This window comes from Mastigoproctus giganteus, chromosome 4, assembly GCF_048544385.1.
Source record: "Mastigoproctus giganteus isolate SK-2022 chromosome 4, ASM4854438v1, whole genome shotgun sequence".
NCBI classification, from domain to species: Eukaryota; Metazoa; Arthropoda; class Arachnida; order Uropygi; family Thelyphonidae; genus Mastigoproctus; species Mastigoproctus giganteus.
In genome coordinates, this window is record NC_143578.1 from 15,772,262 (window position 1) to 15,797,716 (window position 25,455).

The 25,455-nt window shown below is 37.5% G+C and overlaps 1 protein-coding gene across 3 annotated transcripts in view; it reads right to left on the reverse strand.

The window, feature by feature from the left end:
• Window positions 1-25,455, reverse strand: part of LOC150086434 (katanin-interacting protein-like) — a 351,533-nt gene that overhangs the window by 56,006 nt on the left and 270,072 nt on the right. For all 3 annotated transcript variants that reach the window (XM_090372573.1, XM_090372572.1, XM_090372571.1), the window contains 2 exons: window positions 23,905-24,042; window positions 9,031-9,145 (listed from right to left, as the gene is read on the reverse strand). In XM_090372573.1, the coding sequence (XP_090228699.1) occupies window positions 9,031-9,145; window positions 23,905-24,042 (253 nt within the window). The remainder of the gene's footprint in view (window positions 1-9,030; window positions 9,146-23,904; window positions 24,043-25,455) is intronic.

The following is a 25,455-nucleotide window of genomic DNA, read 5'->3' on the forward strand; positions in this document are numbered from 1 at the left end:
AAGCCTTGGTACAGAGGTTTCAGTCATCAGTTCTGATATCTCATGAATACTTCTAAGACTGATGCCTCCTTTGGGAGGGGGTAGAATGCTTTCAGGCTGCACCAGAAGCTCTCCAAGGACTCACGTCTACACTACTGTGCCCAAAGAAGTGTGAGATTACTGAGCGAAATATATTTCATATATACATTCATTCCCTCCCACCTACACAAAAATGATCCTATTTTACATCCAATAACAATTATGAAGGTTCATAAATTTATAAATTTTATTTACCATTATTTTCATATAGATTTAACTGCTAACGTGTAAAACCTGACAACACTGAGCCACACAAACATACGAGGGCCAGATGTGGCCCACAGGTAGCTAGCATGATGCCAGCCTTAGTAGTATAAAATGATATAGCAAATTTGTGAAATAACAAAATATCTGAATTAGAGATCCATAACTGTTGGAATTTAATAATTTTTGTACATTAATTAACAATGTTTTTTAAGATATTCTATGCAGTCTTAATATTTTCTGCCTTTCTAAATACCATCTTCTACTTGATGAATGATCTGATGATCAGTGACTTAAGTTTTGTGGGAATGTACTAGTGACACTCTGTTACAGCTTAAGTGTAGTAGGCAGCAGTTATAACCATTATGCTAACACTGGGCAATAGGCTAAAATTAGCACCTTTATTTTTGTCCAACTGATAGAACAGCATTTAGATTCCCAATAGAGGTAAAGAATTATTAAATTGATCCTTGTGAGTTGTTTTAAATAGGATTTGGAAATCTGCCATTATTGCCCCAGGCCTTCTGTACTTGATATTGGCAATGAACTTATATAATCTTAAATTGGAACGTTATTATCCAAAATCTCTGAATAATCTCAAGAATTATTCAGAGATATATCTTACTGGGTTAGAGGTTTAAGAAAACCATCAAGAGTCATTTTGAGGTTGGTCTGGAACAAGAAAGGCCAGCTGAGAGATCTGTAGGGATAAAGGTAGGTGTTTTGTATAAATATCATTTAGAGCCTCAATTTTCAACTTTTCACTATTATTAATACATTCTTAATTTTTATTTAACGAAAAGAGTACCTGTTAATGTCTTTTAACTCAATTTATCATCTTGCAAGGAGTTAGAATAAGGGGGGGAGAGAGAGAGAGAGAGAGAGAGAGAGAGAGAGAGAGAGAGAGAGAGAGAGAGAGAGAGAGAGAGTGAGAGAAATCTTATCAAATATTCTCTCTATTCTTTCTAAGAAGAAAGAATCTTTTAGTCTGAATATTAATTTAATAATGATATATAAAAGGACTAAGATTCCCTCAGGGTTACTGATCATGGGATTTTTTTTTCCCAATTAGACAGAGCTGTTGAGAAAGACAGCTAATTATTTGTAATAAGTAATCATAACTTATTTAATTTGTACATTAATATTGGTTTGTTATACTAAAAATCCTATCAATAGGCCTAATGATATTTCCCAAAAAGAAATCAGAAATATCCCCTAAAAGTTAATTAGTTAATAATCAACCTTTTAATTTTCAAACTTAAATTCTCCATAAATTATTCAATTAACTAATTAGTTTTTATTGTAAACATGGTATAAAGAATCTGCCGCCATTGTTATACAAAGGGTACTAGGAAAGTTTTGCAATACAGCTTTGTTTATTTAATTTTTTCAAAGTAATTTCCTCTACATTCAATACACCTCTCCATCCTCCGAAACCAATCTTTAAACCAGTTCTGCCAAGTTTCACTAGGGAGTAAAGCACACTCATTGTCCCATAGAAGGTCCTCATCACTGGAAAACCGCCTCCCTTTTAGCTTCATTTTCACATGCGGGAACAGTGCAAAGTCGCAGGGAGCAAGGTCTGGACTGTAGGGAGGGTGCTCGAGAAGTTTCAGTCCTGTCGTGGTCAAATATTCGGTGCAGGCTTTGGCGCGGTGAGCTGGAGCATTATCGTGATGGAGGTACCAGGTGTCCATTCTTGACTTTGGCCGCAGGTTCTTCCTAGATCCAATGACTTTAGGCAGGCATTGTTCAGTATACCACTTAGCTGTGACTGTCTTCTGCGTGTCCAAAACGACACGTTCCACAATTCCACTCGATTTGAAAAATACAGCTATCATTTTCTTCTTTACAGATCGGGATTTTCTGACAATTACGGGTGTGTCGTCATCATCAAAGACCCAAACTTTGTTTTGAGCCTTGGTCGGCAGATCGTAATAGTACAGCCAAGTCTCGTCACCTGTCACGATGTTGTTCACATACCGAGATTGTCCCTTATCAAACTTTTTTAACATCTCCCGGCACCAAGTCACACGTCGTGTCATCTGCTCTTCAGTCAGTTGATGCGGCACCCAGAGAGAACAAAGTTTCTTCACGTGAAAATGATCTTGCAGAATCGAACGAATTGCTGGTGCATTTAGGCCCAAAGTATCCTCTATCTGTTGGTAGGTCTCTCGCCTGTTTTCGTCAAGCATTTTCCTCACAGCAGTAACGTTTTCCTCCGTAACTGACGTTCGTGGCCTTCCCGGCCTCTCAGAATCCTCCAGAGTGAAATTTCCCCTTTGGAATTCTCTATACCACCTGAATATCGTTGTACAATGTGGACAATCATCATCTAGTGCAAGAGTCATTTCTTCTAAGCACTGGTCTATGGTTAAACCACGCACGAAATTATACCGCAAAACTGTCCTTATCTCATTTCGTGACCACGATGCCATCGCAAGCACTTTACACTCTCACTACTAATGAATAACTGAGCCCATCGACTTGGCGCGGTGGCTACTATGCACGTATGAACATGTCTCAACATGCAGCAACAAGCAGCTTTCTGTGATTCATTGTTGCGTCATATTGCAAAACTTTCGTAGTACCCTTTGTAGAGTAGTGGTAAGGGAAATCAAATTATTTTTATTGTGATAAAAAGGTAACCCTAAAGTTCAATCACTTAGGTTGGCATTAGTTGGATAATATTGTTATACATTATAATTAACTTAACTTTCAAGCATAACAGTATAGCCAAATATATATATATATATATAAAATGCAAACTTGGTAGTATTATTGCTGCATAACTGGTGTATCAATAAGATTAAATTTTTAATTATAATATAATTAATAACAAACTTTACAACATAACCGGTACATAGTTATTACTGCATTAGACATATTTGTTCAGTGAAGTATTTTTAATTATATTTAATTTGAACGAAAATCATGCCTCAGACGAGAGCAGCAAATCAAAGGGCTCAAGCTAGTGGGAGTACTGTGGTTCTGAAGAGAACTGAGGGGAGCAGTTGTCCTCCAAATCACAGCCTTGTGGGATGTACGGCTTGTTTGGTATTTACAGAACTATCATGAATTGGACATAATATAGCCAAGAGAGAAATCTTTGTGTGTGCTCGATGTAAGGAGTATGAGGATATTAGGTGCTTTATTATTGGCCTTTATGACAGCTTGAAGAACAGGGTAGATGCCCTCAAAGGAATTACATTGGGGGCCCATCAAGCTCTCAGGTGCCCACGTCAACACTGGATCTTGCACTTGATCGCCAGGCAGCACAGATGCAACCCCAAAGAATGTACTGGTCCCACAGCAGATAGTTGTTGTTGGTGATTCTATCGTCAGAGAAACGGGAAATACATTGTGCAAAAAGGATAGGTGGAATAGGAGCAGGGTATGTATGCCAGAGGCAAAAGTTGATGATGTAGAGCATCTTTTAAGGGCATAAAAGGTGATATTGTTATACACATTGGTGCTAATGACATTAAGAGTAGAAGATCTACATACTTACTTTACAAAGTACAGGGCAGGCGAAGTTGAAGAAAAAGTCATGAGTTGGGTTAAATTTGAAAGTGTCTGGAATTCTGCAAGACACGACAGGAGGGAGTATATGATAAGAGCTTTATAAATCAATTTGACTCTGGAGATATTGCGCAAGGCTCATGGGTTAGAATTTTCTCAGCGTGGTCTGTGCTTGTTAACAGGACAGACTGCTTCTACAGGGATGTGATACGCTTAACTAGAAAGGGTGCAAGAATATTTTTGCTGATGCTATCGAGGCACTGTTAGGTGGGTCAGAAAACTCAGCACGGGGTGGGAATATAGACTAATACATTAACAATAGCTGAAGGTAGAGGTGAATGTGATTCTTGCACTGCTTCTATTGGAATTAGCAACAGTCTTGAAATCAAAGTGCAGGGGATTTCAAGAACTGCTGGGAGTCATTATGAAACAAGTAAATGCATGAGCTGTGTTAGGGTAAATAAGAGTAAGGCAGATGCATATATACTTACACGTATACCAATGTATAGTAAATAGTACAGTAAATAAATTTGATGAATTTGAATTGCTGGTGAAGACATCAAATGCAGATATCGTTGGGATTTCAGAGATGTGGTGTCACTCAGATATAAGAGATGCAGAATTTGAATATGGGGGGTACAATGTATACAGAAAGATCAGGGAGAGGGGGGGTGTTATGAAAGGACAGACAGAAGGGGTGGAGTTTATGCTCTTAGTTAAGAAGCACATAAAATCTAGGGCAGTGCATCCAGACATGGGTGGCCATGTGCAATGTTCAGCCAGTTTGGTGTGATATGACTCTAATGAGTAAAACAAGTAGCTGTATAGAGAAATAGATTGGGCCATTAAATCAGAATGTCTTATAATGGGGAATTTTAACTTTCCAGATATTGACTGGAACTTGAGCATTGGTCACTCGCACACTAGTAAGGCTTTTGTGGATTTATTGGATGACTGTTATCAACAGTGGTTATTCATGCATTAGGAAACTGCAAATAGAAGTACCACTAAGTGGCAGTGATCACAGTGTATTGATTTGGGATTTACTTAAAGATGAAACTACTATCAAGGGTAAAGGGAGGAGTTTTTGGTTTTGTAAAGGTTACTACAGTGGTCTCCAACAGTTTTTAAATTCTATACAATGGGACCAACTGATGATGTTACCATCAGCAAATTCAAAAAAGGGAAGTGTGCAAAGAATTAATCACAAAAGCTACTGGGCTTTTCATACAAACTAAGAAATACTCTTCAAGGTATAGGCCTGAATGGATGTCACACGAACTGATGAAACTTGTGGCAGAGAAGATAAGTGCATGGGATGCATATAAATTATCGGGTAACACAGAAGCCTAAGGTAGATATAAACTAGTCCGTAATCAAGTCACAAAGGAGGTCAGGCAAGCGAAGGCATATTACAATAAATCTTTGGCAAAGGATGCAAAGAAACACAGTAAAGACGACTTCTTTACTTATGTAAACTCTAAGAAGGAAGGGATGAATCAAATTGGTCCACTTGATATTGATGATTCAACTGTTGATGATCCTGCTCAGGTTGCTGACAAATTGAATGAGTATTTTGCATCTACATTCACACATGAAGAATTCTTTAGGGAAGGGGATGCCAGAAGTTTATCCTGCTCTAACAGGGAGCTAAATGATTTTGTAATAATTGAGAGGAAAGTGGAAGAGAAATTGTTGAAGTTAAACATAAGAGAGGCCCCTGGGGTGTATGGGAACTATCCAGTTATATTAAAGGAGATAGTGAAGGAGGTAAGCAAACCTTAGCCATAATTATGAGAATATCCTTGGATTCGGGGGAGGTCCCCATGGACTGGAGACGTGGAAATGTATTCCCAATTCACAAAGGAGAGATCAAAGGATGACACACAGTTACAAACCTATTAGTTTAACATCTGTTCCAGGGAAAATAATGGAGTCACTGGCAAAAGAAGTAAAGCAGAACCATCTAGACAAGGCTGCAGTTATACTTCAAATACAGCATGGTTTGTTAAGGTGAAATCTTGTTTGGTTAATTTGATCAGTTACTATAAAGAACTGGATGCAAAAATAATTTTTATATCAGAAAAGCTTTTGATACTGTTGTACAAATTGGAGTACTATGGCATTAGGGGCAAGTTTATACTTCGGGACGACCAAACAGTCAGAGGAGTTAACAAGATAGACAGAATACAAGAAACAGCACCGTATTCAGCAGTCACGGGCTTGAACCCCGGTGCTGCTATGGATAAAGGGATGGTTGAGTGGGAGAACACAGAGACTGGTAATCAATGGACATTGCTCTTTATGGACTAATGTTACTAGTGGAGTAAGATGTGGAAAATAATCTAATGCTGTCAATGCTGGAGCAGCTACTGCTAGTGCTGTAGGAAATTAATCACAAGTGACTGACATAAAGGTTTCAGAGATTTCTAAGAGGTGCACATATCAAATGGCAGCACTGAAAAATACATGTCTAAAGAGGCTGCAAGTTGGGTTCTGTGAAACTTGACAATACATAACTGTCAAATGTATTGAGTTATTCCTGAGCTATTGGCTTTTCTTGAAATGTGTTTAATGGGACCCCAAGACAAAAATAAACTTAAAAATTAAAATTACATCAGTATGAATTTTAATATTTACCCCACATCATCTTCATTTTTGAATGTCATCACATTATTTTATGGAGTATAGCTGTAAAAAAAAAATCAGATCTCTCTATGTTGGTGTATACAAAATGCAGCATATGCCTATTCATGCATTAATTTTCAACTAGAGTCCTGAAACCTATCATTGCCAACACTGTGTTGAAAATAAAGCAATTGGATATATATATATATATATATATATATATATATATATATAAGACCTACTGACTATTCCTAAATATATTTTTTGCTCTTGTATTCAATAAATGCCAAAATAAAGAACAGCATTAAAAAGTGCCTACTTAAATTTTTTTTTTTTTTTTTACTCTCCCCAAAAGATTGTGCAATGGTTATTAACATCCTGTTAATAACCATTTCACTTTCAAATAGACACTTGAACTGCAATCCAAAAGTTTTCTTATAGTGTTTCCTTTGAATTATTTAATTAAAAACACAACTAATAAAATTTTAGGGCAGAAAACCTCAAAATATGAAAAATTCAAACTATGACATTGTTAGTGCAATTTCATCATTACTGCATAGTTCTGTTTGTCTTAAAAATGCAACTATACAGTAATGATATACAATTGTATTAACAATTGCCATAGTTTGAATTTTTCACAGTTTGAGGCTTTCTGCCCTAAAATTTTATTATTCTGACAAGCAGGACGAGAGTAGCTTTGTGCAGGCAAAGTTTTTACGGCTGAGGAACACAGAGAAGTTTTTTCTGTTTTATTAACTTAAATTGGCTTGGATTGGCATATTAACTTATTTTCTAGAGTAGCTCTATATTCCTAGTTACGATACTTAGTTTAAATTTTAACATAGATAGAGATTTTTGTAAGTTATTACTTAGTATCTGTAAGGGTATCCAATCCACGTGTTTTACAAATTTTGCAGAGGCAGCGAACCGGAAGTTTTTAGCTATAGTTAGCCGCTTCATTGACCAATTGTTGTATTAAATTCTTTCTGTAAGTAGCTTATAGACCTAGGCAAGATCCTTAATTTATCCTGAATTGAGACAGCGAGATTTTGGAAGTTAACTAATATTTAAGTGTCCGTAGATTTACTGTTCGTAACTTGCCGCCATTGTTATATGATACGTTATATCCCGAACTAGATAGTGTTAGCTTACTTAGTATAGTATAGTATAGTATATTATCAATTAATCAGTAAATTTATTAATCTTGTGGAACTTCATTGTCAATTAAATTGTACTTTTAATTAAATACATATAACGACTTAGATTTTACGAACATAACATAATTAATTAATACATAACTTGATAGGGAACTTATATAAAGAAACTCGAAGATAATACTTGACACTTAAAAAATATATATAGATACATAGTGTTACAACTGCGTTGAGATACAAGTTTAGGGTTAAAAAATTTTGTACTGAAATTGAAATTTTATTGAAATTGAATCGGAATCATGACTCAGACCAGAACAGCAATGCAAACGGCTCAAGCTAAATGGAGTGCTGTGGCTCAGGGGAGAACTGAGGGGGGCAGTTGCCCTCTGAATCACAGCCTTTTAAAATGCACTGCTTACTTGATGTTTGTGGAGCAATCAGGTACAGGACATGATATTGCCGAGGGGGATGTCTTTGTGTGCGCACGATGTAAGGAGTGTGAGGAAATGAGGCGACAATTAAGCATTGTTATGGACCTTTATGAGAGCTTGAAGGACAGGGTGGATGCCCTCAAAGGATCTAAATTGAGAGGCCCATCAAGCTCTCAGCTGCCCACATCAATGCCAGAGTCTGCACTTGATCATCACGCAACACAGCGGCAACCCCCAAGGCAGAATGCACTGGTCCAACAGGAACTAGTAGTTGTTGGTGACTCTATTCTCAGGACCAGGGTATGTCTGCCAGGGGCAAAGGTTGATGACATTGTAGAGCAGATATCAACAGGTGGTTGGTTGATGGAACAGACTTCCATCCTTTGTTGTGGAAGTTGATAGCCTAAATAAATTTAAGGCTGAGCTGGACAGGTACTTGGAACGAACGGACGGGTGAAATGGGAACATGTTTTTTTTTTTTTTTTTTTTTTCTTGGCTGATGCTGCATAAGCTTCCTTTCTTGCATCATATGCCTCTACTAATGCTAATATTGTGCATTTAGCTTCTCTCATATTGTGCATTTAGCATCTCTCATATTGTGCATTTAGCATCTCTCATATTGTGCAACTAAGTCAAAATTGGGTTATCAGCTTTCACACCTCTGTATACCTAAACCACTAATGAGAGGCCAAACAGCTTTAAAGCAATGATATCAGGGTGGTGGTAACTCAAATCAGAATAACTACTAGCAAACTTTTCTAATGGGGAACAGTTACTTGTTCAATGTATAAGAGGAAGGCAATCCATTGCAATTTATTGCAAAGGATTTGGCTATATGAGATGTTATAATAATGATGCCTAACATATCAAATTCAGTTGGTCTTAAAAATTCAACTATGCACTAATGATGAAATTGCATTAGTAATGTCACAGTTTAAAAATAAAATAAATAAGCCCTAGACAAAAAGTGACAACACTACTTATAAATAAAAATACTGCAGGTGGATACTTACAATTCCCAACCATGTTTTCCATTTCTGACCTACTATTCCAGGATTCTACAGATAGTTTAGAAACAGGTCTACATTCTACTGAGTGTATGGAAGCAGAAGTAAATGGTCTTTCATCCTGTCATTACACAAAATCATTATAACATATTAAAAAAAAGTAATGTAAAAGACAGTAAATAAAGTACATTTACATTTATAACTAATTCAAGAGGCCTAACTAAAACTGGTAAAATGCAAGCAGAAACTCTACAAAATCTACAACTAATTATGGTTTAAGTATACTGAATGGTGCAAGCTCTTGATAGTGAGCCAATCAGTCTATTCTAGCAATACTTGGCATTATCATGTATATAAATTATTTTTTATTATTTTTGTCTAATTAATTTTTCACCTGCAGTGCAAAAGCAAAATGCAATGAGTCGACATGGCACATTGTATTAATTGCTCAGTTCTTAACTTATATAAAAGTTTACTCCTTTATTAGCTTAATACATTAATTCCTATATTATAAGCAGATATAGTATTCAAACACTCGTGTCAAACTAATGGCATGACTACATTAGTCTGGTCTTTAGGTTCTTTTATAAGTATTTTTATTTCTATAATTAATTAGCAAACACATGTTACGTCCTTGATAATTTCATGTTGGATTATTCGAATTGTAGTATATCTCAAAGTTGCGACCATTCTATAATTAATTAGCAAACATGATATATCCTTGATAATTTCATGTTGGATTATTCAAATTGTAATATATTAAAAAGTTGCTACCATTCTCTGACTAATAATATTGATTTATTATGCATTTTAGTACAGATAACTTAAAATATCTACAATTAAATGCAAAGGCTGAATTTGGGTCCTGCCATTTGTTAACAGATGTCTAATTCAAAAAGAATTGTCAAGTGGGCATCAGAATCTAAACAAGACAGGGAAAGCCTAGAAGACCACCAATGTCTATCACTCCAGAAGTTGTTAACAGTGTGCATAATCTGGTGATAAGTGATCACCAGATCGCTTATCACCAAATACTTTGAAATATATTTAAGTGTACATTGGGGTACACTTAAATAGAAAGGTAGCAAGAATATCTGCTGATGCTATCAAGGCAGTGTTAGGTGGGTCGGAAAACTGCTAGCTTGGGGTGGATACACAGACTAAAAGGCTAACAGTGGCCGCAGGTAGAGGCAAAAGTGATTCTTGCACTGCTGCAAGTGGAATGAGCAGCAGCATGGAAAGCAAGACAATGGAGAATTCCAGGACTGTTGGGAGTCATAGTGGAACATATAAATACATGGGCTGTGTTAGAGTAACTAAGAGGAGAAACAGGTGCATGTATATTTGCATGTACACCAATGCTAGGAGTATAGTTAGTAAATTTGATGAGCTTGCATTGCTAGTCAAGACATCAAAGGCAGATATTGTTGGGATATCAGAGACGTAGTGTCACACAGATATAAGCAGTGCAGAATTGGAATTTGGGGAGTACAATGTGTACAGAAAAGATAGACAGGACAGGAAGGGAGGAGGGGTTATGCTGTTAGTTAAGAAACACAAAATCTAAGGAAGTGCGTCCAATTGATGTTGGTGGACAATGCAATGTTGAGTTTGTTTGGTGTGACATAAGCACTGAGAAAGGAAAAATGAGAGTAGGCGTGTGTTATAGGCCTAAGGAATCTGATGAGTATAATGAGCATTTGTGCAGAGAAATAGAGTGAGCCAGTAAATCAGAATGTCTTATAATGGGGGATTTTAACTTTGCAGATATTGATTGGAACTCGTGGATTGGTCACTCGCACAGTAGCAAGACTTTTTTGGATTTATTGGATGACTGTTTTCTACAGCAGCATGTTCGAGAGGCAATCCTCTTGATCTGATTATCAGCAGTGATTATTCATGCATTAAGAATTTGCAGATAAAGGAACCATTGAGTGACACTGACCAAAATGCACTGACATGGGAATTACTTAAAGATGTAACTACCATCAAGGCTAAAGGGAAGGGCTTTTGCTTTCGTAAAGGTGACTACAGGGGTCTCAGACAGATTCTAATTCTGTACAGTGGGATCAACTGATGATGTTACCAACTTTGAATTCTAAATGGAAAGCCTTCAAGGACTTAATCTTGGAGGCTAGTAGGCTTTTCATTCCAACTAAGAAATACTGTTCAAGGTTCAGGCCTAAATGGATGACAGATGAATTAATGAGGCTCGTGGCAGAGAAGAAAAATGTATGGAATGCATATAAAGTATCAGGTGACACAGAAGCCTATGGTTGACATAAGCTTGTCTGTAATCAAGTTACAAAGCAGGTTGGGCAGGCAAAGGCAGATCACGAGAAATTTTTGGCAAAGGATGTAAAGAATTCTTTACTTATGTAAACTCTAGAAGGAAAGGGATGAATCAGATTGGACCAGTTAACATAGATGGGTTGACTATTGATAATCATGCTCTGTTAGCTTATAAACTAAAAGAGTGTTTTGCATCTACATTCACACATGAGGAGTTATTCAATAAGGGGGAAATGCCAGACGTTTATCAAACTCTAACACGCAGCTAAATAGTTTTGTAATAACAGAGAGCAAAGTAGAGGAGAAATTGTTGAAGTTAAACATAAAAAGGTACCTGGGGCAGATGGAATCTATCAGTTGTATTGAAGGAGGCAGCAAAGGAAGTAAGCAAATCCTTAGCCATAATTATGAGAGTAATCTTGGACTCAGGGGAGGTCCCCATGGACTGGAGGTGTGCAAATGTATCACCAATTCACAAAGGGGATTCACAAAAGGTGACACAACTAACTATAGACCTGTTAGTTTAACTTGTGTTCCGGGGAAAAGAAAGGAGTCACTGGTTAGAGAAGCATTGCAGGATCATCTAGACAAGACTGCAGTAATAGTTAAGACACAGCATGGGTTTGTTAAAGGGAGGTCTTGTCTGACCAATTTGATTGGATACTATGATGTGGTCACAAAGAAACTGGATGCAAAAAATAATTTTGATATCACATACTTGGATTTCAGGAAAGCTTTTGATACTGTTGCACATGGAGGACTACTGTACAAATTGGAACGGTATGGCATTAAGGGCAAGTTGCTGCAATGGACAAAGGGATGGTTGAGTGGGAGATGGCAGAGAGTGGTAATAAATGAACACTGCTCTACGTGGACAAATGTTATTAGGGTTCGGTGTTGGGCCCATTGTTGTTTTGTGTATTTATCAATCATATCAATGAAGGTATATCAGGCTTAATGTCCAAGTTTGCAGATCATACAAAGGTTGACAGGGTTATTAATCATAGTAAAGACAGTATGCTACTGCAACAGGATCCAGAAAAGTTAGGCAGATGGGCTGAGAAGTCGCAACTGAAGTTCAACATTGACAAATGCAAAGTACTGCATATGGGTAGCAGTAACCCAAGAGAAACGTGCCAACTGTATGGTACTACATGCAGGGAAGTAGAGAGTGAAAAAGACTGGGGTAATTGTGCAGTCAGATATGAAGTTCACTGAGCAGTGCAGACTGGTGCCAGGGCAGGTCACGGAGTCTTGTCAATGATATATAGGAATTTTGCTAGCAGGGACAGGGAGGTGATTATACCTTTGTACAAGACAATAGTGAGCCCACACCTAGAGTACTGTGTATAGGTCTGGAGGCCTCATTTTAGGAAAGATGTAGAGTTGCTAGAACGAGTACAAAGAAGGGCAACAAGATTGGTGAGGGGAACAAATTGGTGCTCTTACCAAGAGAGTTCTGCAAATTTCAGCACCTGGAGAGTAGGCACCTGCGAGGTTATCTGATTGAGGTGTATAAGGCCTTGATTAGGTTGAGCAAGCTGAATGCTGATGGGAACCTGAATTGGCATAGATTCAAATTGAGGAAAGACAGTTGTAGAATAGATGTGCAGAAATTTGCCTTTAGCCAGCGAGTGGTTGATTGGTGAAACAGAATTCCATCTTTTGTTGTAGAAGTTGATAGCCTAAATAAATTTAAGGCCGAGCTGGACAGTGCGTTTGGAATGAATGGAGGGGTAAAATGGGAGTTTTTTTGTTTTTTTTTTGCTGATGCTGCATAAGCTTGCTTTCTTGTATCTCATGCCTATACTAATGATAATAATGAACAAATGGTAGTTTGGTACACTGCCAGCATCACATCTTGGGCATCTCATGTGAACATATTTAATGTAACACATAAAAAGAGGCTCTCAATATGAAAAAAAGGTTTCAGCATGATGCGTTCTAAAGTTGTTAACAGCAGATCAAAAATGCATAAGAGTTGCCAAGTCAAGTGAACACCTGCATCATCTTTAAGCAGATCCAGCAAATTTCCTTGCAAGGAAATTTGCACCATTGGAGTTTCGCCGACTTCCTAATTTAAAAATTTCCTGACTGGCATCAATTTTCCAATCAGTAGTGATATTATTGCTGCAGTGGATGCATTGCCTCCAAAGGGACTATGTTGAAAAGTAACATGTTACCAGGCTCCTCACATAAACCCTTCATACTCATAGCATGAACTTTTCAAATGCACCTTTCAAATACACTAAAATAAATAAAACATAACACAGAAATTACTGGTTGAATCAGGACTGTACGTACATTAAATAGGAAAAAGCAGAGCTTATGGGGAAATTTGTGAAACAAATAAGAAGAAAAGCGAAAAAGGATGCCTGGATTAGCTTTTCCTCAAGTATAAACAAGGACATGGACAGCAGACTCATCTGGAGGAAAATATAAACACTTAATGACAAATATGTGCAGTCCCCAGTTTAAAGTTAAAGGAGAGGATAACTCCTTTCCTTCCCAGGAAAGGAGTTATCCTCTCTGGGAGACATAGCAAATGACTTAGCCAAATCTTTTGCCAGTATATCAGCAGTATCCACTTACAACCCAATCTTTCAGCAAATTATAGAATCAGCAGAATAGCATAAGATCAATTTTTCTCTATGATAGCTTCACACCCATACAACCAACCATTCACTTTAACAGAACTTTTGTCTCTCAATAAAACATCCAGTAGTGATGCTGGTCCAGATGGAATTTACTATATAATATTAAAACAACTAAACAACAGAGAAAAACGAACATTGTTAAAATATTACAATTGAGTATTTATAGAAAATACTTACTCAAACTCCTGCCATCACTCAATTGTTCCAGCCTTCCCAAAGCCAGGAAAGGATCATATCTTTCCATATAACTACAGACTGATTAATCTGACTAGCCGTTTAGGCAAATTCCTGGGAAAAATGTACTGGTTGCTGTTTAATAACTTGTTAAACAGCAACCAGTATAGGTTTTGAAAGAATTGGTCTATGTTAGATGTGATGATAAAAGTAAAAGAAAACACACGTAATGCCTTCATAAGGGGACAACATCTGGTCATGATTAATCTAGATTCCAAGAAAGCCTTTGATACCACCTGGTGACATGGTGTACCTCACGATTGTCATTCTTTTGGCTTCAGAGGTCAGTTACCCTAATTTATACAAAACTTCCTATGGCACAGAACATTTCAGGTTACATACATGAACAATTTATCCAAATTATATGAACAAGAGGAGGGCATATCGCAGAGTTCCATTCTCAGTGCATAAGCTTGCTTTCTTGTATCTCATGCCTATACTAATGATAATAATGAACAAATGGTAGTTTGGTACACTGCCAGCATCACATCTTGGGCATCTCATGTGAACATATTTAATGTAACACATAAAAAGAGGCTCTCAATATGAAAAAAAGGTTTCAGCATGATTGTGTGATGCTGGTCCAACATATAGGTTTATATACTGGTCCAACCAGTATAGGTTTTGAAAGAATTGGTCTATGTTAGATGTGATGATAAAAGTAAAAGAAAACACACGTAATGCCTTCATAAGGGGACAACATCTGGTCATGATTAATCTAGATTCCAAGAAAGCCTTTGATACCACCTGGTGACATGGTGTACCTCACGATTGTCATTCTTTTGGCTTCAGAGGTCAGTTACCCTAATTTATACAAAACTTCCTATGGCACAGAACATTTCAGGTTACATACATGAACAATTTATCCAAATTATATGAACAAGAGGAGGGCATATCGCAGAGTTCCATTCTCAGTGCATAAGCTTGCTTTCTTGTATCTCATGCCTATACTAATGATAATAATGAACAAATGGTAGTTTGGTACACTGCCAGCATCACATCTTGGGCATCTCATGTGAACATATTTAATGTAACACATAAAAAGAGGCTCTCAATATGAAAAAAAGGTTTCAGCATGATGCGTTCTAAAGTTGTTAACAGCAGATCAAAAATGCATAAGAGTTGCCAAGTCAAGTGAACACCTGCATCATCTTTAAGCAGATCCAGCAAATTTCCTTGCAAGGAAATTTGCACCATTGGAGTTTCGCCGACTTCCTAATTTAAAAATTTCCTGACTGGCATCAATTTTCCAATCAGTAGTGATATTATTGCTGCAGTGGATGCATTGCCTCCAAAGGGACTATGTTGAAAAGTAACATGTTACCAGGCTCCTCACATAAACCCTTCATACTCATAGCATGAACTTTTCAAATGCACCTTTCAAATACACTAAAATAAATAAAACATAACACAGAAATTACTGGTTGAATCAGGACTGTACGTACATTAAATAGGAAAAAGCAGAGCTTATGGGGAAATTTGTGAAACAAATAAGAAGAAAAGCGAAAAAGGATGCCTGGATTAGCTTTTCCTCAAGTATAAACAAAGACATGGACAGCAGACTCATCTGGAGGAAAATATAAACACTTAATGACAAATATGTGCAGTCCCCAGTTTAAAGTTAAAGGAGAGGATAACTCCTTTCCTTCCCAGGAAAGGAGTTATCCTCTCTGGGAGACATAGCAAATGACTTAGCCAAATCTTTTGCCAGTATATCAGCAGTATCCACTTACAACCCAATCTTTCAGCAAATTATAGAATCAGCAGAATAGCATAAGATCAATTTTTCTCTATGATAGCTTCACACCCATACAACCAACCATTCACTTTAACAGAACTTTTGTCTCTCAATAAAACATCCAGTAGTGATGCTGGTCCAGATGGAATTTACTATATAATATTAAAACAACTAAACAACAGAGAAAAACGAACATTGTTAAAATATTACAATTGAGTATTTATAGAAAATACTTACTCAAACTCCTGCCATCACTCAATTGTTCCAGCCTTCCCAAAGCCAGGAAAGGATCATATCTTTCCATATAACTACAGACTGATTAATCTGACTAGCCGTTTAGGCAAATTCCTGGGAAAAATGTACTGGTTGCTGTTTAATAACTTGTTAAACAGCAACCAGTATAGGTTTTGAAAGAATTGGTCTATGTTAGATGTGATGATAAAAGTAAAAGAAAACACACGTAATGCCTTCATAAGGGGACAACATCTGGTCATGATTAATCTAGATTCCAAGAAAGCCTTTGATACCACCTGGTGACATGGTGTACCTCACGATTGTCATTCTTTTGGCTTCAGAGGTCAGTTACCCTAATTTATACAAAACTTCCTATGGCACAGAACATTTCAGGTTACATACATGAACAATTTATCCAAATTATATGAACAAGAGGAGGGCATATCGCAGAGTTCCATTCTCAGTGCAACATTATTTGCAATAAGAATTACACACGATATACGGAATGTACCAAATACGGTAGAATTGTACATGTTTGCTGATGACCTCAGTATCTCCTGTCAATCCCAAACTATGAATAACATTGAAAGGCAACTTCAAATTTCCATGGCTGAAATAGAATCATGGACACTATGGAATGGTTATTCCCTAGCAGAAAATAAATCCACTGTAATTAATTTCTGTAAAAACTACAAACTGCATCCTTATCCAGAAATATATTTAAAAAACAGCATGATTCCTTATAAACAATTTCTGTCTACTGGGTTATATTTAGATAATAAACTATGTATATAAAGTGCTTAGCATCATAATACACAGCCATTTCTGAATAAACAGAAAATTTTTAAGGTGGCATCGTTTTAGGTTATACATAGTCTAAATTTGTTCGCAGCTTGAGGCTCTAGCCCTAAATGCGCCTTAGATAATAAACTTAATTTTGCTACTCATGTAGCTTATCTTGAGACAACTTGCCTTAAAAACTGAACATCCTAAAAGCAGTCGCCACTATGCCCTGGAGTGCTGATAGAGCTCCCTCTTACATCTCTATAGAACCTTAATAAGGTCACACTTGGATTATGGATCACCTGTCTACGACTCCACTAGGAAAAGTTCTCTATTACATCTGAACATCATCCAGTATTGTGCCTTTAGGATAGTGGTGGGGGCCTTCAGAACATCTCCAGTCCACATTGTGTATATTGAAGCAAATGAACCCCCCCCCCCCAAACATATCAGGCAAAAATTCTTGTTGTGTAACTATACAGCAAAGATTAAAAGTATTACATCCCACCGCAGCTGGCAGTATCTGTTTGACCCTCAATATACCATGCTATACCACAATAAACCTAATGAAAATCATCCTGCATGGCTTTGGTTGCAAGAGTTCATGCTCAGTTGGGACATTAACTTCCAGAATATCCAAGACACTGCTCCTCCTGAACTTCCCTGGACTCAATTCTTACCTCTTTGTGACAATTTCAATGTTAATCTCAAAGACTTCTATTTGAAATGCATAAATTTGTATACTTGTCACTGATCTTAATAACATGTACAATTAGTCATAAGTAAATCATGAACAGGCACAATATGGACCAAGAGGCCCTTGTGCCAAAACCCCCAAATACAACAACAATGGTATTTGTTGTATTACAATGGTACAATTGTAATAAGCATTAATAAGGCTGTCTGACAGAAGCATAAAGAGCTCGTATGAGCTTTGGAAGAAACAGCCTCACAAGCCCTGTAATTTATTTGACTTTTACAATTTTGTTTATTAATATTAACCTTATCTCAGATGGATACTTCGAATCCATCAGGTGTATACTGGCATAAAGGGTCAACAGTCCTCCCTTGAGGAGACATCAAAATCAATCCTCTATTGCTAAAAATAAAGTTTCTGCTTATACTCTGAGATGGTCACACAGTGTTAGAGGAGTTTACAAGAGAGAGAGAGAGAGAGAGAGAGAGAGAGAGAGAGAGAGAGAGAGAGAGAGAGAGAGAGAATACATGAACATCATCATATTTAATTCATGCAGGCTTGAACCACTGTCAACTAAAATGCAAATACAAATGTATCCTCATGCTTGACCACCTAGCTAGCAAGCCAATATTATTTAGACAAAATTACATTTTATATGTTTCCACACCATATAAAGCTACACATGCTTGGCAAAAAAAATACGAACCTTTGTATTAAGACAGTCACAGACAGAAGAAATGCAAACAGATGTAAAGAAAGCTGTGATGTGGGCTGATGACGTGTTGCATCATTGAATATAAAAGACTAAACAGGATGTTTGGCTGCAATAACCTGAAACCAGAATGGAGAAAATGCACGATCTATCAGATTTGAAATAGGTCTCCTCACAGATGCAAGATCAGCAGGAGCCACAATTCAAGAAACAAAAGACATAACTGGTTTCTCAAAAGGATCCATCTCAAAGGTTTTTAATTAGTAGAAAGCAAGTGGTTCTTTCTATTTCAGAGGGATAAATGTGGCAGAAAAACAATATTTCAAGAGCAAAGCCATCATACTCTAAGGAGAACTGTAGGGAAAAAATAGGACATATAATGTGCAGCAAATAACATTTGAATTCAACCAAGACCAGAAATGCTCCATTTCAACCTGTACCATGTGCAAGGAATTGAAGAAACTGGGTATTGGCAGTTACCCACCTATTCAGTAGCCATTTGTTTCAGAGAAAAACAGAAAAATTCACTTGAAGTGGTGCCAAAAACTTCGTGATTGGAGAGTGGAAGAAAGTCATGTGGTCAGACGAATCATGATACACTTTGTTTAGCACTGATGGCAGGCAGAGAGTGTGGTGAAAACTACACAAAGTTAGTATTAGTTAAGGCATATGATGCAAGAAAGCAAGCTCATAGAGCATCAGCCAAAAAAAAAAAACTTCCCATTTCACCCATTCAGTAACTCCAAATGTTTGTCTAGTTCTGTCTTAAATTTATTTAAGCTATCAACTTCCACAACAGATGGAAGTGTGTTCCATCAATCAACTACCCGCTGGCTAAAGGCAAACTCCTGCACATCTATTCTACAACTGTCTTTCCTCAATTTGATTTTATGCCCCCTAAGGATCTTAATCTGAGCAAGCCATCAGCAATTAGCCTGCTAAAACCATTCAAGGCTTTGTACACCTCAATCAGATCACCTAGCAGGTGCCTAGTTTCCAGATGCTGCAACTTGCAGAATTTAAGCTTCTCTTTGTAAGAGCACCCCTTTGTTCCTCTCACTAATCTCGTTGCCCTTCTCTGTACTCATTCTAGCATCTCCACATCCTTCCTAAAATAAGGCCTTCAGACATGTATGCAGTACTCAAGGTGTGGCCTGACTAATGCCTTATACAAAGGTATAATCACCTCCTTGTCTCTGCAAGCAAAATTGCTATATATCATTGACAAAACTCCATGCCCTGCTCTGCTCACTGAACTTCATATCTGACTGCACAATTACCCCTAGTGTTTTTCACTCTCCACTTCCCTGCATGTAGTACCACACAGTTGGTACATTTCTCTTGGTTACTGCTACCCATATGCAGTAGTTTGCATTTGTCAATGTTAAACTTCAGTTGCCACTTCTCAGCCCATCTGCCTAACTTTTCTGGATACTGTTGCAGTAGCATACTGCCTTTACTATCATTAACAACCCTGCCAACCTTTGTATGATCTGCAAACTTGGACATTAAGCCTGATATACCTTCATTGATATGATTGATAAATACACAAAACAACAATGGGCCCAGCACTGAACCCGGGGGACTCAACTAATAACATTTGTCCACGTAGAGCAGTGTTCATTTATTACCACTCTCTGCCATCTCCCACTCAACCATCCCTTTGTCCATTGCAGCAACTTGCCCTTAATGCCATACCGTTCCAATTTGTACAGTAGTCCTCCATGTGCAACAGTATCAAAAGCTTTCCTGAAATCCAAGTACATGATATCAAAATAATTTTTTGCATCCAGTTCCTTTGTGACCACATCATAGTATCCAATCAAATTGGTCAGACATAGACCTCCCTCTAAAGAGAGGGCGCTGACTCTCTTTAGAAAATACAGCTGCGAGTTACAGGCTCCGAAAAAAACGATGTGTTTGCTTTTTATTTACAAATTGTTATTTTATATTGTACTTAATACGTAGTCTTATAGTTATAATTACGCTGGTTATTTTTATTTTAATTTATATAAACAGTTTTTGTAGATATACGTAATACTTTATACACGTAAATCGTTATTTCGTTCGAATCTGCAGGCATTGTTTTTGTATATAGTGATAGGGAATTCAAATTGTTAATTGAGGTAGCTAGGTAGCTCTAACGTATAATTATAGAAACAGTAATACGCTTCACTGTTTCTATTAGATAGCGTAGTATTGACATTTAATTAATTTAATTTATTGATCTTCTTAATTTAAAATATCATGCCCCAAACTAGAGCAGCAAGGCAACGGGCGCAAAGTGGCAGGAGTGCTGTGACTCGGGGGAGAACTGAGGGGGGCGATTCTCCAACGCATCACAGCCTAAAAAAATGTGCAACTTGTGAAATGTTTGCGAACTATCCGGAACGGAACATGATATTGCCATGGGGGATGTCTTTGTGTGTGCGCGATGTAAGGAGTGTAAGGAAATCAGGCTACAACTCAGCATTATGGGCCTATATGAGAGTTTGAAGGACAGGGTGGATGCCCTCGAAAGATCTAAATTGAGGGGGTCATCAGGCTCTCAGCTGCCCACATCAATGCCATTTGGTCATCACGCAACACAGCGGCAACCCCCAAGGCAGAATGCGCTGGTCCCACAAGAACTAGTAGTTGTTGGTGACTCTATGGTCAGGGAAATGGGAAACATCCTTTGTAAAAAGGATAGGTGGAACAGGACCAGGGTATGTCTGCCAGGGGCAAAGGTTGATGACGTTGTAGAGCAGATATCATCTTTTAGGGGCACAAAAGGTGATATAGTTGTACATGTTGGGACTAATGATATTAAGAGTAGGAGACCGGCAGAATTACTTAACAAGTACAGGTCACTGATGAAAAAAAGCCGTGAATTAGGGTTGAATTTGAAAGTGTCTGCAATTCTGCCCAGACACGATAGGAGGGAGTATATGATGAGAGCCTTGTCGATCAATTCGGCCCTGGAAAGATTGTGCAAGGCTCAAGGGATAGAATTTTTTTCAGCCTGGACTGTACTTGTTAACAGGAGAGATTGCTTCTACAGGGATGGGATACACTTAAATAGAAAGGGTGCAAGAATATTTGCTGATGCTATCGAGGCAGTGTTAGGTGGGTTGGAAAACTGCTAGATTGGGTGGATACAAGCATTAATATTTTAACAGTAGCCGCAGGCAGAGGAGACAGGATAGGGAGGGAGGAGGTGTTATGCTGTTAATTAAGAAAAACATAAAATCAAAAGAAGTGCATCCAGTTGATATAGATGAACGGTGCAATGTTGAGTCAGTTTGGTGTGACATAAGCACTGCGAAAGCAAAAATAAGAGTAGGAGTGTGTTATAGGCCTAATGACTCGAATGAGTACAATGAACAATTGTACAGAGAAATAGAGTGGGCTAGTAAATCGGAATGTCTTATAATGGGGGATTTTAACTTCCCAGATATTGACTGGAACTTGTGGGTTGGTCACTCACACACTAGTCAGACTTTTGTGGATTTATTGGATGATTGTTTTTTGCAGCAGCATGTTCGAGAGGCAACCAGAGAAAGTAATACTCTTGATCTGGTTATCAGCAGTGATCATTCATGTATTAGGAATTTGCAGATAAAAGAACCACTAGGTGGCAGTGATCACAGTGTACTGACGTGGGATTTACTTAAAGATTTAATTACCATCAGGGGTAAAGGAAAGGGTTTTTGCTTCCGTAAAGGCGAGTACAGTGATCTCCGACAGTTTTTAAATTCTGTACAGTGGGATCAACTGACGATGTTATCAACAGTAAATTCTAAGTGGGAAGCATTCAAGGAATTAATCGTGGAAGCTACTAAAAGGTTCATACCTATTAAGAAATATTGTTCAAGGTTTAGGCCTAAATGGTTGTCAAATGAACTAATGAGACTCGTAACAGAGAAGAAAAATGCATGGGATGCATATAAATTATCAAGCAACTCAGAAGCCTATGGCAGATATAAGTTAATCTGTAATCATGTCACAAAGGAGGTTCGGCAGGCGAAGGCAGATTACGAGAAATCCTTGACAAAAGATGCTAAGAAAAACAGCAAGGATTTCTTTACTTATATAAACTCTAAAGGGAAGGGGATGAATCTGATTGGTCCACTTGACATCGATGGTTCGACTGTTGATGATCCTGCTCAGATAGCAAACAAACTGAATGAGTATTTTGCATCTACATTCACACAAGAGGAATTATTAAGGTTTGAAAATGGCAGAAGGTTATCAAATTGTAGCAGGATACTTAATGATTTTGTAATAGCTGAAAACCAAGTGGAGGAGAAATTGTTGAAGTTAAACATAAGAAAAGCACCTGGGGTGGATGGGATCTATCCAGTTATATTAAAGGAGGCGGCAAAGCAACTAAGCGAACCCTTAGCCATAATTATGAGAGCATCCTTGGACTCAGGGAAGGTTCCCACGGACTGGAGAATTAATTAAGCATTCATTAGAGGCAGCGACTCGCAATTCCTCCATATGAATCGCAATTCCTCTAATGAATGCTTAATTAATTATTTATTTATATTATTATAATTTAACTTTTGTTAATATCTAATGGTAGTATATATTTCGGCTTCATATGGAGGAATTGCATGTCGCTGCCTCTAATGAATGCTTAATTATCTATTTATTTAATTTATTATAATTTAACTTTCAGCAACATTTGATATAATTCAATGGTAGTATGGGTTGATATGCTAATTTAGCAGCGCCTGTGCCGCCATCTATTTTCCTTTCTTCTATATAAGCTGATTCAGCTTACAGTATGTCAGTGGTGTGGCTCTGCTTTAGAGTGCTGTCTGTTCTATAATTTATTTTTTGCTGCAAAAGGACCACCGCCGTGCAAATTCTCTGCATTGGAGGATCGATCGTGGGAGGAAGGGTGATTTGGTACTTCGATCTTTTCACCATTGCGACGATTTGTATAGCGATTGAAATGTAGCGATTCCATAAACGTTATTGGCCTCGTGGTCCTCTGTCGATATGGGGCATAATGGTCAGTCTATTTTATTTTATTTTAATTTATTCTGATTTTGTTATCTTTTAGTAGTTCCTTTAACCCCCCTTTTTGGTGATATTTCACGTCTTTTGGAACTGGTACCTCTCGGGGGGGGGGGGGGGGTGTATTTCTAAATTAACATGTAATTGGCATTATTCTAAATTTTATATACGTCATGTCAATTGGATTTAAAGTTCGAAATTATATAGGGGTTTCTGGGCTATTATTTATGTCTTACTTTTATTCTTTTCCTTTCGTTTGTTTATTTGGTCACTTTTATGTTAATTTTCGCTCTACAGTTTTTGCCATACTACTGGCTTATGTTTTATTTTATTTTATTTAATTTAAAAAAAAAAATATATATATATATATATATTCTCTAACTGACAAAGAACAAATTAAAATGTGCCTGCACATAGATTAAAGTGGTACTTCAAGAACATTTATACAATTTTTGTTTGAAATATAAATAAAAAAATAAGGAAATCTCAGTAAAGAAGTAATATTGTTACTTAAAACACTTACCTTTGGACTGGGATCAGCTGTACAAGGGCGTTCAACATAATCCATGCATACAACAGAGGTATTCACATATTCAGAGAAAGAAGTGTCAAAATGTGAAATTGATTCTAATATATCATCATCGGTTGTAAAAAGTATAGTCTGAAAATTTAGAAATATTTAAAATTTCAGAAATTTGGCCATTAGCTCATGTAGCTTTTTGGATAAAAATTAAATATCCATCCAAACATAAAAAATATGGTAAAATCCTTACAGTTCTATCATCAAACTGAACCTTTAGCTCAGAGAAAGTGCTGCACCATTTCAGCACAACAACTGGTGTCTGATATAAATACAGAACTTCCCAACTTACACAAATTCGACTTTAGCATTAGCATTAGCATTAGTAGAGGCATATGATGCAAGAAAGCAAGCTTATTCAGCATCAGCCAAAAAAAAAAAAAAAAAAAAAAACAACCACTACTCCCATTTCACCCCTCAATTCGTTCGAAATACCTGTCCAGCTGAGCCTTAAATTTGTTTAGGCTATCAACTTCAACAACAAGCGATGGAAGTCTATTCCACAAACCAACTGCCCGCTGGCTAAAGGCGAATTTCCGCACATCTATCCGACATCCGTCCTTCCTCAATTTGAATTTATGCCCTCTCAGGTGATTATTCTGAGCAAGAGGAAGAATCCCATCGGCATTGAGCATGCTCAAGCCATTCAAAGCCTTGTACACCTCTATCAGATCACCTCGGCGATGCCTAGTCTCCAGGCTCTGTAATTTGCAAAACTTAAGCCTTTCTTCGTAAGAGCAACCCTTTGTTCCATTCACTAATCTTGTTGCCCTTCTCTGTACTCGTTCCATCAGCTCTACATCCTTCTTGAAATGAGGCCTCCAGACCTGTATACAGTACTCAAGGTGTGGCCTGACCAATGCCTTATACAAGGGAATAATCACATCCCTGTCCCTGCTAGAAAAATTCCTGTATATCATTGACAAGACACCATGAGCTACCCTTGCAGCTCGTCTGCACTGCTCAGAGAACTTCATATCTGCCTGCACAATTACCCCCAGGTCGTTTTCATTCTCTACCACTGTCAGCGTAGTACCACAAAGTTGATACGTTGATCTGGGGTTACTGTTTCCCATATGTAGTACTTTACATTTGTCAATGTTAAACTTCATTTGCCACCTCTCAGCCCATCTGCTCAACCTTTCCAGATCCTGTTGCAGCAGCATAGTATCAGTAGTGTCCTTAACAACCCTGCCAACCTTTGTATCGTCTGCAAACTTGGACATTAAGCCTGATACACCATCATCAATATCATTTATAAATACAGAAAACAACAATGGACCCAACACTGAACCCTGAGGAACTCCACTAATAACATTAGTCCACGTTGAGCAGTGTCCATTGATTACCACTCTCTGTCTTCTGCCACTCAACCATCCCTTTATCCATAGCAGCAATTTGCCTCGAATGCCACACTTCTCCAATTTGTGCAGCAGTCTTCCATGCGCAACAGTATCAAAAGCCTTTCTAAGATCCAACTATATAATATCAAAG